The 17,809-nt window shown below is 36.3% G+C and overlaps 1 protein-coding gene across 8 annotated transcripts in view; it reads left to right on the top strand.

Annotated features, from left to right (window-relative positions):
• NCOA3 (nuclear receptor coactivator 3) overlaps nucleotides 1-17,752 on the top strand; it is a 56,860-nt gene extending 39,108 nt beyond the window's left edge. For 5 of the 8 annotated variants that reach the window (XM_088064453.1, XM_088064451.1, XM_088064450.1 and 2 more), the window contains 13 exons: nucleotides 647-794; nucleotides 1,663-2,051; nucleotides 2,307-3,187; nucleotides 4,789-4,924; nucleotides 6,023-6,211; nucleotides 6,699-6,941; nucleotides 8,342-8,468; nucleotides 9,182-9,353; nucleotides 10,411-10,707; nucleotides 12,212-12,316; nucleotides 12,705-12,930; nucleotides 13,155-13,329; nucleotides 13,922-17,752. In XM_088064453.1, the coding sequence (XP_087920579.1) occupies nucleotides 647-794; nucleotides 1,663-2,051; nucleotides 2,307-3,187; nucleotides 4,789-4,924; nucleotides 6,023-6,211; nucleotides 6,699-6,941; nucleotides 8,342-8,468; nucleotides 9,182-9,353; nucleotides 10,411-10,707; nucleotides 12,212-12,316; nucleotides 12,705-12,930; nucleotides 13,155-13,329; nucleotides 13,922-14,183 (3,350 nt within the window). In that variant the 3' untranslated portion in view covers nucleotides 14,184-17,752. The remainder of the gene's footprint in view (nucleotides 1-646; nucleotides 795-1,662; nucleotides 2,052-2,306; nucleotides 3,188-4,788; nucleotides 4,925-6,022; nucleotides 6,212-6,698; nucleotides 6,942-8,341; nucleotides 8,469-9,181; nucleotides 9,354-10,410; nucleotides 10,708-12,211; nucleotides 12,317-12,704; nucleotides 12,931-13,154; nucleotides 13,330-13,921) is intronic. The other 3 variants (XM_014254126.2, XM_088064455.1, XM_014254127.2) reach the window with 3 other exon arrangements.
• The last annotated feature ends 57 nt before the right edge of the window (nucleotides 17,753-17,809 follow it).

The following is a 17,809-nucleotide window of genomic DNA, read 5'->3' as shown; positions in this document are numbered from 1 at the left end:
GCTAATTAGATAACCTTGATGGATAAGTGAAGTACAGCCACAGTCTTCAGTAAGAAAGATGATGTTTTCTAATTATTCCAAACTCTAGTCTTTTTGGAGGATTTACAAAGTAATTCAAGCAGAGGAGATACTAAATAAAGAGAAACTCATACTGTCAGAAAACGGATTTTCCATTCCATTGATAGTTCTTCAACATAATTGATCAAATTAATCCTACATTAACAAGAGATTTGAAGCTCAAATTAAAACCAGTAGTTTCCACAATTTTTTGATTGAAGCAAACTTAAAAATGCTTTCCCAAGCGAGAGCCATGGAATCCATAATCTAGCCTCAGAAGTCTATTAACAAATGTAGAACTTTGCCAGTTGTGTCTGGTGAGTACAAAATATTGCAGTGTCAAAATAATCTTGTTTGTTTTATCTTCCCTCTATTGATAGAGCAGAAATTGTGGAATACTTCCTTTTTCTCTGTATCTGTCTTGAGTCTTATTTATTTACTCATTCATTCATTTTTAAAGTTTTATGTTTTTGGTGTTTTTTTTCAGTCTTCAGTAAATTAAGGGTATTGTGTCAAAAATATTTTATAATTCATATTAATAATTCTTGGGATTTTAAATATTAACTATATTTGTATATTTCCTTTACAGCTTATACACAAGGTCATGCTGAAACCCCATTGTATCGGTTTTCTTTAGCGGATGGTACAATAGTGACTGCACAAACAAAGAGTAAACTGTTTCGAAATCCTGTGAATAATGACCGCCATGGATTTGTCTCTACCCACTTCCTTCAAAGGTGAAATTAGTATCTGTTTATAATTTAAGTGTCACAGCTCTTAAAAATACATCTGACCTTGAAGATAACCTGAGGAAAATAGCATACTAAAACATTTTTACCTGATTAAAACTCCAATGGGGAGTAATTTGGGAAGCAGAGCTGCATAGCATACAAATAAATGTGTAAACCTAGCAGAGTCCAATTTTCACTATGTGGCAGAAAGACACATAGTCACAGTCAAAAGAGAATTTTTTTCTCAATACCTGCACAAAGCCTGTGCTATGTTTTTATTAGTCTTTTGTGATAACATTGATGAAATACTGAAAATATAAATGCTCAGTCACATGTTTTTGCAGACCAATTAAAAAGACAACAAAACCCTCTCAGATGCATAATCCATAACTGAAATGTACCTTAAGTAGTATTTCCTATGACCTGTTTTTGTTCTTTGCAAGAGTAATTGAAATGTCACTTTGGAGGGTATCTGTCTCCTTCTGGCATTAGAGTGCCTCCAGATGCTGAAAAATTAGTAACTGAACTTGTTCAGGGTCAAGCATTGTTAATGTGCACAGTAGAATGGTGTCAGGCATTGACTCAGCAGGAGGGTAAAAGAAGGAGGATCTTTAAATTGATAAATCTGATTAATAATCTGACCGTTAATTAAAGCTTTTTGAGGCAGTGATACTGTATGTGCTTATAACTCAAAGCCCCCAAAGGATCAAGCATTTCTATAGTGAATAAATGAATATCATGGCCTAGTTCTGCTTTTGTGGAAGCTTGAATTCTCACTGCTCTCTTTAGGAAAAAATATTTGGGCAATTATTTAATCCAAATAAGGTTTTAATTTGTTTTCTTTTGGTTTCTGGGGATGATGTTGAATTTACAGAGAACAAAATGGATATCGGCCAAATCCTAATTCTCTTGGGCAAAACATCAGAACACCTGTAACCGGAAGCACAAATTCTGTTAATGGTCTTACAAACATGTCACCTGGTCAAGCCATACCAACGCAGAACAGGAACTATGGGATGGGAGATCCCAATGCAGTGGGTCAGCTCACCAGCACTCGATATGGAGGCCCTGGGAATATGGGGCCAGTGAACTCCGGACCCGGAATGCAGTCCTCTGCTTATCAGAGTAACAGTTTTGGGTTAAATATAAGTAGCCCACCACATGGTAGTCCTGGCTTAACTTCCAACCAACAGACTCTAATGGTATCTCCTAGGAATCGAGGGAGTCCAAAAATGAGTTCACACCAGTATTCTCCAGTTACAGGTATTTTATTTTTGCTCTAAGTTATTTTTTTTTTCAAGCTGTCTTTTCTGAACTATTATCTGAATTCCATCTTCATCCATTTTAACTGTTCTATATGACCCTGTATGTGTTATTTAAATGTAGTATACCTGACTTCATGGTAAAAATGTATTTTAAAATTATTAACTCAATGTGGCAGTCATACATAATCTAAAGGAAGAGTAGATACAGGCAGTACTGTAATCTAATAAGTTTGATCTCTGTCACATGATGCAGGTATGCACTCACCAATGGGATCTGCCAGCAACACTAGCAACAGCACTTTCTCTAGCAGCTCACTTAGTGCTCTGCAAGCCATTAGTGAGGGTGTTGGAAATTCCCTTTTGTCAACACTTTCTTCACCGGGTCCAAAATTGGATAATTGCTCAAACATTAGCATAACTCAGCAAAGTAAAACAAGTACCCAGGACTACAAAAGCCCTTCTGGTTTGTATTGTGAACAAAACCAAGTGGAAAGTTCCATCTGTCAGTCAAACAGCAGGGATCTCCTTAGTGAAAAAGATAGTAAAGAGGGAAATCTGGAGGCATCTGAAAGTCAGAGAGGACCATCTGAGAGCAAAGGGCATAAAAAACTCCTTCAGCTGCTCACATGCTCCTCAGATGAAAGAGGACATTCTAGAGCATCAAACTCACCTTTAGACTCAAATTGTAAAGAATCTTCTAATAGCGTTACAAGTCCTTCAGGAGTTTCCTCATCAACATCTGGTGGGGTATCTTCCTCCTCAAACATGCATGGGTCGCTCCTGCAAGAGAAGCACAGAATTTTACATAAATTGTTGCAGAATGGTAATTCTCCAGCAGAGGTGGCCAAGATCACAGCTGAAGCTACTGGTAAAGACACGTATCATGATGCTAGTAACACAGCCTCCTGTGGAGAAGGCACTGTCAAACAAGATCAACTGAGCCCAAAGAAGAAAGAAAACAATGCTTTACTAAGATATCTACTAGATAAAGATGATATTAAGGAGCCAATTTCCAAAGAGTTGAAGCCTAAAGTAGAGGGTGTGGATAATAAGATGGGGCAATGCACAAGTTCTACAAATCCTACTTCAAGTCAAGAAAAAGAGATGAAAATAAAAATGGAGCCAGCAGAGGAGGTACAGTATAATTTAAAATTATGGCAGTGAGCTAACCAATATTTTATTATTAAAGTGAATGACTAAATACAAAACACTACAGTATGCCTATGTATACATATAAACATTTCTAAAAACGTTCTGTGCAAATGATGAGAAACAATAAATTCAGGTTTAATTGTGAATGAAAATGCACAAACAAAAAGAACTACAGATTCTTTTTTTCTACAAATCTGATTTCCTGAAGTCCTGGACTAACGTTATTAGTTATGGTACAATTAAGGTAATATTTACAAATTTTTCCTTAAAATTAGATCTTCTTAGCACATGTTTGGTTTTATGGCTTAAGAGGAAACAGGGCCATAACTACCTCTGTAATTAGTTGGCAGTAGTAATTAGTTGGCAATACAAGAGCAAAAGGTAAAACATAATTTCGTTTGGAAATTATAAAATGTACACAAAAATGTGCAATACTTGAAATAGGCATGGTATGGTTTAGTGCATTCATTGGTTTTAGCACTCTTTTTCTTTCCTTATATGAGGGAATATGTTCTTCCAAATATATATATATATATATATATTCAGCATTCAAATAAATACATACTAAAATGTATAAATATAAATATAATTTGTATAAATAAACACAAATAAATAAATTCTAGAGTTGGAATTCTAAGAAATGTCATGATACAGAAAACTAGCACCATAGAGCAACTGTTCTGAAGCCAGCAGCACACTTGTTAGGAACAGATGTTCTTAAAATAATAATCTTTATATAACATTTTTGTTTTTAAGTCCAAAGATTTGGAACTCTGAATGTAGTACTGGTCAGTATGGCAGAGTTTACTGGAGATATATAAATTTCTTAGACCTTGAATTTCCCAATTCTGGGAATTTACCCAAATTGGGTAAATTAAAAAACAAAAACAAAAACCAACAACAACAAAAAAATTCCTACAATTTTTATATTAACTACTGTCTGACTATAAATGAAACACCTTACAACATTCCTTGAATACAACTTAGAGAAAAATCACTAACAACTCCGTAACAGTACACAACATGTAATTTCAGTACTTGCTCCTGAGATGTAATTAAGATATTCAGAGAAACTTATTTTGTGAAGATATGGATCCACTATATATGAATTATTTTTCTGTTGAAACTGCATCTGATTTAAAGACAAATTTTTAAAGGAAGTTAGGGCTCCAACTCACCAGAAAAATCTGTGCATAATTTTCGTGTCTTGTAGCGTTCGCTAGTAGCTTTTTGCGTATGGTAGACTGAATGGTAGACATTCTTGATGTTGTTCACATTGTTGTTTTTATCTTTGTAACTTGTGATGATTGAAATGTTTATATTCAGAAGTGCTTTTCATTTTAGTTATGTGTGGTTTTTGCTAATTCTCAAAATTACCCAAGCAAAATACTCTAAAAGAAATGTATCTAAATGATATCTGAAGTTCTTTGGAACTTACGAACAAGATAGCTCAAGATAGTGTCAGTGTATTAAAACATTTGTCTCCCAGTCATAAATTTTAAGATTAGTGAGGAGCTAAGTAAAAATTGAAGTGTAGCCCTATGAGAGTAAATAACCTTGGTATTTTCCTGCATCATTTTCAGGTGAATGGAGACTTGGATAATTTGGATGCAATTCTAGGTGATCTTACTAGTTCAGAGTTTTACAATAGTGCTATGTCTGCAAATGGTAACAATCCTGGAACAAAGCAAGCATTATTTCAAGGAAATACCCTGTTGGGTAAGGAATTAAATCTACCACCTGGGTTTTAAAGTTAGAGTTTTCTTCTTACCTAATGTAAACATAATGCATCCTCAAACCCTGAGAGAATATTTTCATCTCCTATTTGTCCAAGGACAAATGTAATGCAAAATGGCTAGTTATGCTTTCATAGGCTATTATATACACTATTAGCTGCCTTGACAGCACTCACCTACTATATACACAATGAATAACATTCAGTTCCTTGCTTTATGGTTTATTCTGGCTTTGTCTAATATAGATTTCTCAGAGACAAGTCATCAGGAAAGATGTTCTGTGCATTGTAAATTAAAATTGAAAATTTTTATCCCTTACTGATGACTAGGGATATAACATGGGATTGGTGACAAGCTTTTAATTTCTTTCTTATTCTATATGAAAACATCTTGTGACCAGTAAATTGTAATCATTAATCCTCCTTAACATCAGAAGGAATGCCCTTCCTTAGTAGGAGGCTGAGGAGGAGGGGAGGATAACCTAGCTAACAGACCAGCATCATGGCAGTTGCTGCTTTCTTTCATGGCACTGGTCATCTCTTGATTATATAGGGCAATTGCTAAAATAACTAAAGGAGGTGAAACATGTATAATGAAAAAATATAAAACCAGGTACAAGAACACATAAGGTCACTGTCACTATTGGCTGTGAAGCACGGTGATTTGTGGGTTAATTGTCTGTAGAGGACACTGTGCTCAGGAACACAACATATCTGGATTTCTGCTGTTCCAAACAGAACTATTTGTTTCTACTTCCATGTGTGAGTTAACCAAAGTCAGGGCAGTCCACTTACATCTATCAAGAAGTCTGTAATAATAAGTTCATTACAGAACTTAAATTAAAATGAACCTCTTTTTCTGTGTAGGGCCAAAGGGAACTGCCTTTGTCTTTTCCTGCAAAAGGTCCTAAGTATGTGTTCAAAATGTGAATTTTTGTTATGAAAACATAAGTAACATAACTGTTCCTGGCTTGCTTAAGATCAAGTATATGAGCTTATAAAGAGATGAGACTAATTTAAGTCATTAATAGCATATTTTATTTAAAATATACAGTTGCATGCATCTTTTAATTCTTTAACAGGTGTGAAGAGTCCCCAGTCTGTGCAGACTACCCGCCCACCTTTTAACAGAGCCTTGTCCTTAGACAGCCCTATGGGCTCAGGTGCTTCAGTGAGGAATGTCAATGCGTTCTCCATGTTACAAAAGCAAAACTTGATCAGTGGAAGTCCAAGAATGGTTGAAAATCAAGAAAATTTTGGAGCAAATCTGGGTTTGTTGGTTGCATACAAACAGCTCTCATTGTAAAGGAAATAGCTCTTATGTAAAAAAGTTGCCAGATTAAAATACAAATTTGAGTTAGAAGAACCTTTAACATTAAAGAATTTTAATTTTACCATCATTAATACTTCTGAATTATTATCTTAGCTAAAATTATAAGCACAACTGTTCACTGTCTGTGCATTACCAGTACTTTCATTAGTTAAATTATTTTTTGCTGTCTTGAGTTTTTAATTTAACATGTGCTTTTGATATATAGAAGCAAGAACAGTTCACAGTGGCAGCCAGTCATTATGAATTTTACATATATTTAGACTCATATAATTTCTTTATGATTTAGAACTCGGCATGGTGAGCTCTAGATGCTTTTGTAGGACTTGAGCCAATTGCTCCTGGTGAAATAGGAAAATAATTCTAAAAACAAAATACATCATGTATTCCAGATAATAAATTTTTGTGTTTTCTGCTCTTTATTATAGCAAGTGCTCCCAGCAGAAATCTGGTGATGAATCAACATCAGTCAGGAGACTGGGGTTTGCCAAACTCCAAAGTGAATTGCAGATTGGAATCTGCAAGTTCTGCTTCAGTGTTGAGACCGGGACCTGAATTTAGTGCAGCCCTTCCGAGGACCCCAGAGGCTGGCTCTGTGTCTGGGCTGCCTGTTCGCTCTAACAGCATACCTGGTGCTAGGCCAATGCTGCAACAGCAAATGATTCACATGAGTAAGTTCTTAATTTACTGTCCTACATAGCACTGTCTCACTGGTTTCTTGGTGAGCATTCATCAGAAGAATCTTTGCACTTCTGGTAAAATGCTAGTTTTTCATTGAAAGGCTTTTTGAGGTAGAAACTCACTACGTTCGTTCACTATGACGTTTTATGACTTTTTGGTGATGTTCTTGTTTTCTTCTGGTGCTGTGTATCTCATACACAAATAATTTGTCCTGGGTCCTGAGATTTCATGGGGGATAATTTCTGTGTATTTCTTTAGTGCAATAATTCTCTGCTAAATTCCAGGAGCTAAATGGCAACTATGACTCCATATGTGAAGATACTAGGATTGTGGTTAATTTAATTCATCCTATATGATATAGATTTGGTTTTTTTTGTTTTGTTTTTGTTTTGTTCTTTTCCTGTTAACTTCTTGGTAATCAATGTCTTTTAAAGAAGTTTTTCTCTCAAGTATTTCAAAATTCTTTTCACATGAAGTAGCCAAATTTCATATAAATCCATATTGCAAATACTGTTTTTCTTCAAAGTATTCATGTGTGCATGAGAGAAAATAAGCCGTGTGTCTAAAATATGAGCAGTCTTAATGCCTGCGGGTTTTTTCTGTTCTATATGTCTTAACAAAGGTTTACTATAGAGCTAAAATTCTCCAGTCTACTGTGCCAATACCAGTATGCCCTGAATCAGCTTAAATAGACAGCATTACTTCCTTATAATGGAAAGCTACCAGCTCTCTTAAACAGACTTACTATTTCAATGCAACAAATGGATATAAGATTAAATACAGAAGAAATTTGTGCAGTCCTGACTAAGTCAGAATTTTCCAGCCTAACTTCCTAGAAATCGTAGATGCTGGGTGATTCATACAGATACTGGGAAATAATGGAATGACATAAACTCTCCTATGTAGTGCTGTATGTCCCTGGATAGGTAGAAGGAAGAAAGCACTCCCAAAGAGCAAAATGTTATGTATACTTCCTGTTTCTTTTGATTTCAACTCTGTGTTGGAATTTAAAATGCCAGATTTTGATGTCACTATGACTCTATCTTTGCTGGTACCCAGATGTCATTGTCCAGAATTTTTGTTGGGGTTTTGTTTTTCATGTAAAGTGCTATGTCTATTGTGCGCCTGAATTTCTAATCCTTTAGAGGCTAAAGGATTAGAAATAGCAATTCTGCTCTAAAAGGGTAGCAGGTCTAGATTGCTGTCTGATCTGTTGTCTTATATATGTGAAATTACCTTGACTGTCAGTTTATGTGTGCATACACTGTAAAACATAATGGAAAGCTCACAAAGCTGCTTGACAATTTGTGTGATCATCCTAATGTGAACACTAGGAGAGCAAGATGAGACCTTTGGTTTTTAAAAAATACAGAAATGTTTCACCTTGCAGGGCCAAATGAGATAAATGTTGACATGGGAGGAAATCTGTATGGACAGCCTGGACCTTCTAACCAACCTGGATTGTGGCCTGACAATATGATGTCCATGGAGCAAGCATCACGGGGTTCACAAAACAGGTAGAATTGGGGAAGGTTTTAAGGTATTTCTCAATACAAACTGTTTGCTGTCTGTCGGAAGAATTTAAGACCTGGAAATAAAATTGTGTAGCATACACAGTGGGGATAACAGATTGCAGCCAGAATTCCATTTCTGGAGTGTTTCAGAAATGTTTCCTTTCTGCTGATGATCTGACACTGGATATTTTTTAACCCAGCTTCACAAAAGGCATTGTTAATAAAATTGATCAATCCTTGAGTTGGGAGGCACAGAAGAAAGAGAGGGGACTCTGAAATCATCACTCTGTGGCACATGGCAGAAGCCAGGACAAAACAGAATTTATGTGTATTCAAGGATGCACAGAAGGCTGATGGACATTTTAGGACATAAATTTGGGATTTAAGTTGTTAAATCTTACTTCAGTCATCTGGGTGACTATAATACTTAATCATACCCAGGTCAATACATTATATAAAAACTAGTTTTCCTTGTAATGGTTGTAATGAATTTCTTCACTGAAAGAGTGGTCAGGCATTGGAACAGGCTACCCAGGCAGGTGGTGGAGATACCATTCCTAATGTGTTCAAGAAAAAAATTGATGTTGCACTTCGTGCTGTAAGTGTGATTGACAAGGTGGTATTCACTCAAAGGTTGGTCTCCATGATCTTGAAGGTCTTTTCCAACCTTATTGATTCTATTATTTTAGTGTTTTGTTGGTTTTTTTTATTTATAGACAATTAGTTAGAAGCTCTTTGGATGATCTTTTATGTTCGGCACCAAACATGGAAGGCCAGAATGATGAAAGGGCACTTCTGGATCAGCTGCACACATTACTGAGTAATACAGATGTCACAGGTCTGGAAGAAATTGACAGAGCATTAGGAATTCCTGATCTTGTAAACCAAGTAAGTAAACAGATATTTTGGCCATTTATGTTCCAAAGACCAGTATTATTTTTGTTACTTGAAAAGAAAGTGAAGAGGGCCTGCTCATTTACTTCATCTCCTCACATCATCTTCATAGTCATATATTTCCCTTTGGAAACCTTTACATTGACTAGCGATGTTCAATGGGTACTGAAGCTCAGTATGGATTAAATTTCTTGTGCATGACAAGAAATATAAAGTGGCATATTCTTACAGAAGTTTATTGCATAATGCCTTGCTATTTATAGGTTGGAGTTCATTAGTGTGGGTGTAATTCATTATAATTCTATAAGCTGAAAATTGTGTTGGGTTTCCTTAGTAGCCTGCCATCAGCTGAGCTTAGGCTGTGAATTAATTGACTGGCAGTGATGTGGATGCTTCCCTCTCCTTCAGCTCCAGGTTGAATTTGCATGGCTAGCAAACAGGAAAAAGAAATTCTGTAATTTGGAAGTTGCTAAGACTCATAACATGACACTATCATTTGTACAAATACCATCAAAAAGTGCAGAAGAGCTTGAATGGTGACACTGGTCTGCCTGTGTATGCAGCGTGTAGCAAAATTGATTTAAAAATAATGGTTATTAGTATAAATCACTTTTGCTATTTCATTAGTTTTGACACAGAACTAACAGTAGTTGTCCATGCTATGTTCTATCCAAAAAATTGCTGGCTGGTGTATTATGCTGTGTTGCCGCTGAAGATGAATAGATCACATGCACACAGGTCGAGGTGTGGCAAAAAGAAGAGAAAGTTTATTTTTCCGGCCAGGATTTATAGGCTTCTGACCACGGCCAGGGATTGGATGGTCAGGATAACACTTCCCCACTGCACTGGCCATGAGAGATGCCCATCACAAGATGTGTAACAGAAAGAATGTACACATATCTATGTTTACAGTTACTGTCCTGGGAAAGTCCTTAGAAAACTGTTAGCAAGCTCAGAAGCTGAGTTTTCAGGGCAACAATGCTGTGTTAACTTTATTGCTTCTTTAGGAATTCTATATATACTAGTGAAAGCGCTTCTGTATCTGTTCAAGGGACAAGCTTTGGAACCCAAACAAGATTCATTTCAAGGTCAGGAATCTTCAGTTATGATTGACCAGAAGCCTTTGTTATATGGTCAACCCTATCAAGGGCAAGGGGTAGCAATGCCAGGAGGTTTTAGTAACATCCAGGGACAACAGCCGTCTTTTAATTCAGTGATGAATCAGATGAGCCAACCAAGCAATTTTCCTCTGCAAAGTTTGCATCCCCGAGCAAATGTGATGAGACCTCGCGCCAACACACCAAAGCAGCTGCGCATGCAGCTCCAGCAGAGGCTCCAGGGACAGCAGGTAATTCTTTGTTCCTACATTTTCACTTCCTTCATGTTTCAGAATGGAATCAGTTGCACACAGAATTGTGTTGCTTCACATACATAACAATGGACATTACAAAAGACAATTGAGAGGGTGGATCTTTTATTTTGACAGTGGTTCTCATTGAACCTGATGGCTGTAGGAGTGGAAGAACATTTATTAGGACAAGTGTTTCTCCTTCATCAGCTTCCCCAGCTACAGACTGGATTGGTTCCTGCAGCACACAAAACTACTGCTAGTTAAAACAGTGCTTTTGTACAATGTAACTGCATGATCTCTATTTTTTCAGAACCTCACAGCTAGCACATTCAAGGAGCTGTATTTCTTCTGTAAATCAGGTGTTGCTTTCTTCCCACTGTGCTTTCTAACTAATCATTTTGGCTTATTGATATATGGGTTTGCTTTCCATTTGGTGATTTGATGTCATCTCAGGTATTTTCTTCGGATGAAGGGTGAGAGGATACAGACACATAGATCTTTACACTAGGTTGAGAACACTCCTTAAAAAATTGGTGCATGATTAAGGATTCAGCATTGATTTCCCCATGTGAAAATGCAGGCTTGGTATTAAATACAGTGTGCAAATAAAACTAGGAAAACTGAACTACTGCTGTGTGACATGGTGTGTGAACAGAATACATGCAGATGGCAACAACAACACAGCTGAAGTGCAAAGAGTAGGTTTATTCCATCATCTTGGATTCCAAAAAACAGAGACACGTATATTGCTAAACTCATTTTAGCAGGGGCAAAAAGCACCCAGGCCTCAGCTCTGCATTCCATATCAAAAGGGCCTGGAGCATGCACAGTCCTTCACCAGGCTGTAGTTTCACATCTCCAAACCCTCTTATCTCCCTTCCCCCACCTTTACAGAGAGGCCCAAGTATATGGGAAAGGCTTTTAAAAATCTTTAACAACATCCTGCTGTCTTTTGTGAGAAAATTCCATTTCTTCTCTATAGACAGACAACATCTGAGAGCAAACATAAATACATGAATTTTCTCAGCCGGGGTATTTTCTAACATCTCCCAGGTGCATGGTTGGTCCTTGAGAGAAAACCATTCTAAAAACAACTTCTTCTCTCTCCTTGACAATCTTCCATTTTTCAACCCTTTTGTCTCCACACATGGAATGGGCAGTGTTAGGAAATACTGTGTTCTCTCTTTGTTTTCTGTGACACTAATTGTTCGAAACAAATAGATAGTCTGCTCTTTATTCCTAAGGGGTGCTCATTTCAAGGGAAATAAAAAACCAAAGCCAGTTAATGCTGCACTGTTTGAAGGGTTTTTCTTTTTGTGTGTTTGTGCTATTTAAACAAATAGTTTGGTTCTTCATGTACATTAGACAACGCAGAAATTAGCCATTGCACTTTATGGATTCAAGAGGTCTGTAAAGAAAGTGTTTTTTGCAGGAGTTGCCATTACTTTGTTCAGATACTGTTATTTTCAAGCTAATAGTGTTAAAATGTCTTTTTTCCAAGTTTATGAATCAGACCCATCAAACGCTTGAAATAAAAATGGAAAATCCAGTAAGCGGTACTAACTCAGTGATGAGACCAGTTATGCAGCCACAGGTGGGATCCCAGGTAAGTACTTATTACAGTAGCCATCTGTTTAGAATTTCAGCCTTCTTTCGTGGCTTTACAACATTCCTCTTTGGTTTTGTTCCTCTGCATAATTTAAGGAAAAAGGGGGATTTTTACCTCCCTTATTCCTGAGATTGCAGGGGGATTTGTTCATTATGTCATGCTGTCAATTGAGTATGCCAGGTCTTTCTGTGTAAAATATCATCATTTGTTTAGCACTACTGACAGTTTAATTGAAACTTTTGTCTTAATATTTTGATTACTATTTTTTGTACTGGCTGTGGGTTTTTCTTGACTTTCTGTCTTAGGAATGAATTTGATTGACTCTGATATGATTTTATTTGTAAAAGCATCTTCTAATACGATTTTTCTTCTCTCTGGGGGATAGCAGCAAGGTTTTCTTAATGCTCAAATGGTGGCTCAGCGAAACAGGGAACTGATAAGTCACCATTTTAGACAACAGAGGATGGCAATGATGATGCAACAGCAACAGCAACCTCAGGCCTTCAGTCCACCACCAAATGTGACAGCCTCAGGAAGCATGGATAGTGCTTTGACAGGCCCTCCAATGGCTCCAGTTCCTTCACAGCAATTCCCCTATCCACCTAATTATGGTACTAGTACTAACATGTTTGGCGCTTTTTTTTTTTCATTTGTTCTTTCCCCTTTTTTTTTATTAATCCAAACTACCTAAATACGAATCATTCTGAAAAGTGGAATATACTGCTACAAAAAAGGATGACTTTTCCCCTTCCAATCACTGCAAGAAGATAAACTAGAAGTACTAGGTGATGATAACTGAAGTTAATTGTGTCTGATTCCTTTGTTTTATTTTAAGGAATAAGCCAGCAACCTGAATCTGCATTTAGTAGAGTATCAAGCCCTCCCAATCCAATGATATCATCAAGAATTGGACCCTCACAGAACCCTATGCTGCAGCATCCTCAGTCAGCAACAATGTACCAGTCCTCAGAGATGAAGGGCTGGCCCTCAGGAAGCATGCCCAGAAACAGGTGAACTTCATGATTACAACCCGTTTCTCAAAAAGTGTCTTTCATTTTGCTGGAGGTAGAAACTATGTTAAATAGCATGTAGCAGGAAAAGGATTTACTAGAGGAAAAAGTAACTGTCTTCCTAGTATCTGTGTTGTCCTTCATCCTGCTCTGATTCAGGAAATAAAATGATTAAGTGTATTTTATGCTTAGCTCCATTGATTCATATTGAACCTCTACAATTTTTGTAACCAGAAGCAACAGTCTTTAAATATTAACTTAATATTTAAAGAAAAAAATAACTTGGGGAAGGGGGTGGTGAAATACAAAATATCAAATAGTATTATAATGGATGATACAGCTGTAATAGTAGCTTCCAAAAATGTTCCATTAGGCATACACATACAACTGTGCATTTCTAAAAACATAAATTCCTTTTGGGAGGGGGAGTTTCCATGTTAGATACTAGGTAAAAGAAAATTCCATGCTAGATACTACAGGTAAATGTGAAAATAGTTTTATCTTTCACATGTTGACAGCTGGTGCAGGGAAGGCAATACATCAGTGTGTAAACTTCTTGGAAGGTGATTTTATTTGTCCTTTTGTACTTCAGTTCTTTTCCCCAGCAGCAGTTCAGCCATCAAGGTAACCCAGCAGTGTACAGTATGATGCACATGAATGGCAGCAGTGGCCACATTGGACAGATGAGTATTAATACCATGCCTATGTCAGGACTGCCTATGGGTCCAGACCAGGTAAGTCGTACATTGAGACTGATGAAAAGATTTGCTGACTCTTTTTCCATTGAGTCCACTCCTCTGGCACAATCCTGCTCTCAGTTATCTCGCTTGTATTTGCATCTGTGGGAATATTAATTTTATGTCCTAAGAGATACTTTCTTTTTGATGATACATAAGCAAATTTACAATGAACCCAAGCTGTATGCTGGGATTAACTGTTGACTTTGAAGTATCATGGGTAGGATCAAGCCTTAAACTGCACAAAGGATGATGAAATACTTCTGAAGCTGGAGAAAGCTCAGTAAAAAAACCCATGGACATTGTCAAATGCATCTTCAGCGGATCTTGAAAATTGTATATAAGAGCTCTTACAAGTCAGGCTAAGAGTCCTGATAGTGCAGTATCCTTCTGGTAATGATACTGATAGTGACACTTGCCCTTACAATACCTTAGAAAAAGTTATGCATAGCCAGAAACTATGGAAAATTTAGACCCCCTCGTGTAAGGTGACAATGTGCTAGTAACAGGCACAGAAAAGAAAGCTGAAATACAAACTACACTTTTGATACAATCTTTCCACAAACTACCTAGGATGAGCAACATGACACTGACAGAAGCTAAATCTATTCAAGTAGAAAGTATCTCATGAAATTTTATCCAGCATATCTGAGGAAGCAGTCCTCAGAGCAGAATAATGAGGCTTTCTGTGGGGTAAGTAAAGGTTTGGAGGACTTTGATACAAAAAAATGCCTTTCATAAAGAGGAGAATATAAAGCTGAAATGTCAGATTCTCCAAATCTATGTGACATAAAGTTACCCAAATAGTGCGTTTAGGAAATTCTAGGACAGCATTTATTTTCTAAAAAATTTTTTTCAAATTGAAGCACTAAGAAGCTATTCTGCTTCTAAGCATTTATTGCCAATAGTTCCTTCTTCCAAATACAGTACATGAACGATTTCTTTCAGTAAAGATGTCTTCTCTGATCAAAGTATCTTTTCTTTAACAGAAATACTGCTGACATATAGAACCACATCTTGAAACAAGAATGGCTGAATGCACTGGTGTTAGAAAGTAAAATGACACATTCTTCATGGCAAGTCATACTGGGCTTACAGAAACCAGTGATCAGTTTCCTCATCGAGAGGAAAACAAACCAAAAAAACCCCGTACCCAACAAAAATACATTTTAGTAGAAGCAGCCTATGTATTACTGTATGTTGTGGTTAATATTTTTGGCACTCTTCCTCTAGAAATGTGAATTTGGTAATGCCATTTTAATACATTTCATGGGTAGACTCCTGGTATAACTTACCTGTTTACTGTAGCTATCCAAAGGCGTTGAGCCCAGGCAGACAAAAGTGCCCAGAGAAGTCACGGTGGTAAGAATTTCCTGACTTCTCTAATAATAATATCTGTCAGAGAATGTAGTTCTTAGCCTTGACTCTTTTATATGAATTCCTGAATATAAATGCTGCTTTTAGTCTCTTACCCTGAGAGTCAGGGATTTTCCAAGCAAAGTAGCAGTGCAAAATTAATTGGCACATGTTAGTCCAAAATCCTATCTGTTGAAGCCAAGGGTTAAAAAGAGGGTGAACAATTTAAATTATTTAAACACAATTGTGACTAATATTTACATATTGCTGTGCAGCTGAGTGCACTTTATAGAAGACTATATAATGGATTAATGCAATATCTTTGATAATTACTTAATATGAAGATAGGGTGTACTCATGTTCCTTCTCAAACACAGTCTTAAAAATGATTTCAAAAGACTGCATAATGTAATGTTTTCTGTGTATGGAAATGAGAGCAATAATCTTTCATCTTTCTTTGAAAATAACTTCAGAAAACTCAAGGCAAAACACTGCAGGCAGAATCAGAATTTTGCAGTCTTTTTTGTGAATAAATTTTGTAAATAGGATCTTTAAAATAGTGTATTATATATATGACTTTTGTAGGTCACTAACTCATTTTTGCAGAGTTTGTGAAGCTGAATATTTAACGCCATTGACTTCTGGAAACTGAGTGTAGTTGAGGTCCAAACAGAATTTTTTTTTTTTTTTTAATTTTTTTTTTTTTTACTAAATTTAAGGACTCTGAAAGCTGGGTGACTTTGGCCCACATATTTCTCTTCTTTGGTCTTCAACACTTCATTTATTTTTACATCTTTTACACAGAGCTTTTTATAAAAAAATAAAACCGGTTGTTCAATACTTCCTCCACCTGTGAGCACTTTTGTTAAACTTCTTTTTACCTTTGGCAATTTGACAAGGTGGCTCTGCATTGTAAGATCTTACAACTTGTCAGGACAGACACGTCTGTTTGTAATAGGTTGCCTTTTCAATTGATGAATCTGGATTGTCTTTTTGGTCAATTTTAATGAACACTGAATGTTCTTTGAAAATGTTTGTCTGTTGCAAAATATTTGTTGTTACGTAACATCCAGCAGTCTTTAAGGATGTTAAGCCACACTTTATCCAAATGTCTACACCTTATTGGCTTGTTCTAATATTAACGAATGTATTTTTTAAGCAGATTTCTGTCCTAGTAGTATTTAAGTCTGGTTACATATTATTTGGTGATAGCATGGGGGGTTTTTTCCCCACCTCCATTTTGGGTGCTTTGCACTTTTTGCAGTTACAAGGAATTAAACTGCTAAACCTTCATAAGGGATGACCCAGAAATGTTTAAGATGTGTGGTGCTTCTGTTCTGTTGTTCACTGTATAATGGAAAACTGATTTCTCCCAAGTGAGTAAAAGAAACAAAAAAAAACCCTGATCTGTGTTCTTTTTTGCTTATTCTCGGTTAGCAAGAGGGTGTTTTATTGTTCGGACTGTTCAGTGATCTTTCATTTTAACAGAAGTTTCAGTATGAATATTCTCAGAAATTTATCCTTAGCACCTAGCCAACTCTGTTTCAAAGGGAATGTAGCCAGTCAATCTACTTCATGCAACCCTGTCTCTTCCACTAGTACTGAGTATATAGATTATCATAGCATTTATTTGAAATTTTCAGTCCAATTAATGTGTGTTTATAATGCAAAACTTCTAAAAGCCTAGGGAACTTTTATCTTTTCATTTCTTGGAACATATCTATTTTTTGCGCAAATGCTGCTTACTGAGGGTGAAAGGCAACAATCCCTTGCCTTTTATATCAAATCAGAGCAGAGAAATAGTCATATTTTGTAGTTGTTCATTATACTGATGGAAACTACAAACACTGCTCGCTTTCATTAGGTGAGCTGTTAAACTATATATTGCTATATACATATTGCAGTATGATTTCTTTTAAAATTAGTAATTCTGTATATACATCTATGTATAACTGGTACTTACCTGACTGCCATTATAAAGGCTCATCCTTTTCTCATCCGCTTAGAATGTTGGCACTTTCCAGTACCTACTCTTTTCTGAATTAAAAGCTTTTTAGTTTAAACTTGATGAAGGGGCAAGGGGGCAATTTTAAAATGCATTGATGGCATCTTTTGTGGCAGCACTAAATAGTACATCTAGTTTGAAGTCTCTCGGCATTTAGTTACCACCATCAATGTTGCTCTGGTCCTATAGCAGTAGATTTTTCTGAATTTTTTTAAAACAAAACCCATGTAACATTATTCAGCACTAAGAGATGAATTAACTAATATAGCAACCTCTGATCACTGCTGCATAGATGAATGTTGTTTTTCTATGTCTCTGTTACTTTTTTTGATCACAAAAAATCTGTGATCAAAGAAAAATGTGTTTATTAAACTCATATGTA

Source organism: Pseudopodoces humilis, chromosome 19 (genome assembly GCF_049639895.1).
Source record: "Pseudopodoces humilis isolate 2021_Gansu_Grassland_sample_001 chromosome 19, ASM4963989v1, whole genome shotgun sequence".
NCBI lineage: Eukaryota > Metazoa > Chordata > Aves > Passeriformes > Paridae > Pseudopodoces > Pseudopodoces humilis.
This window is presented reverse-complemented; position numbering and strand designations above follow the sequence as displayed.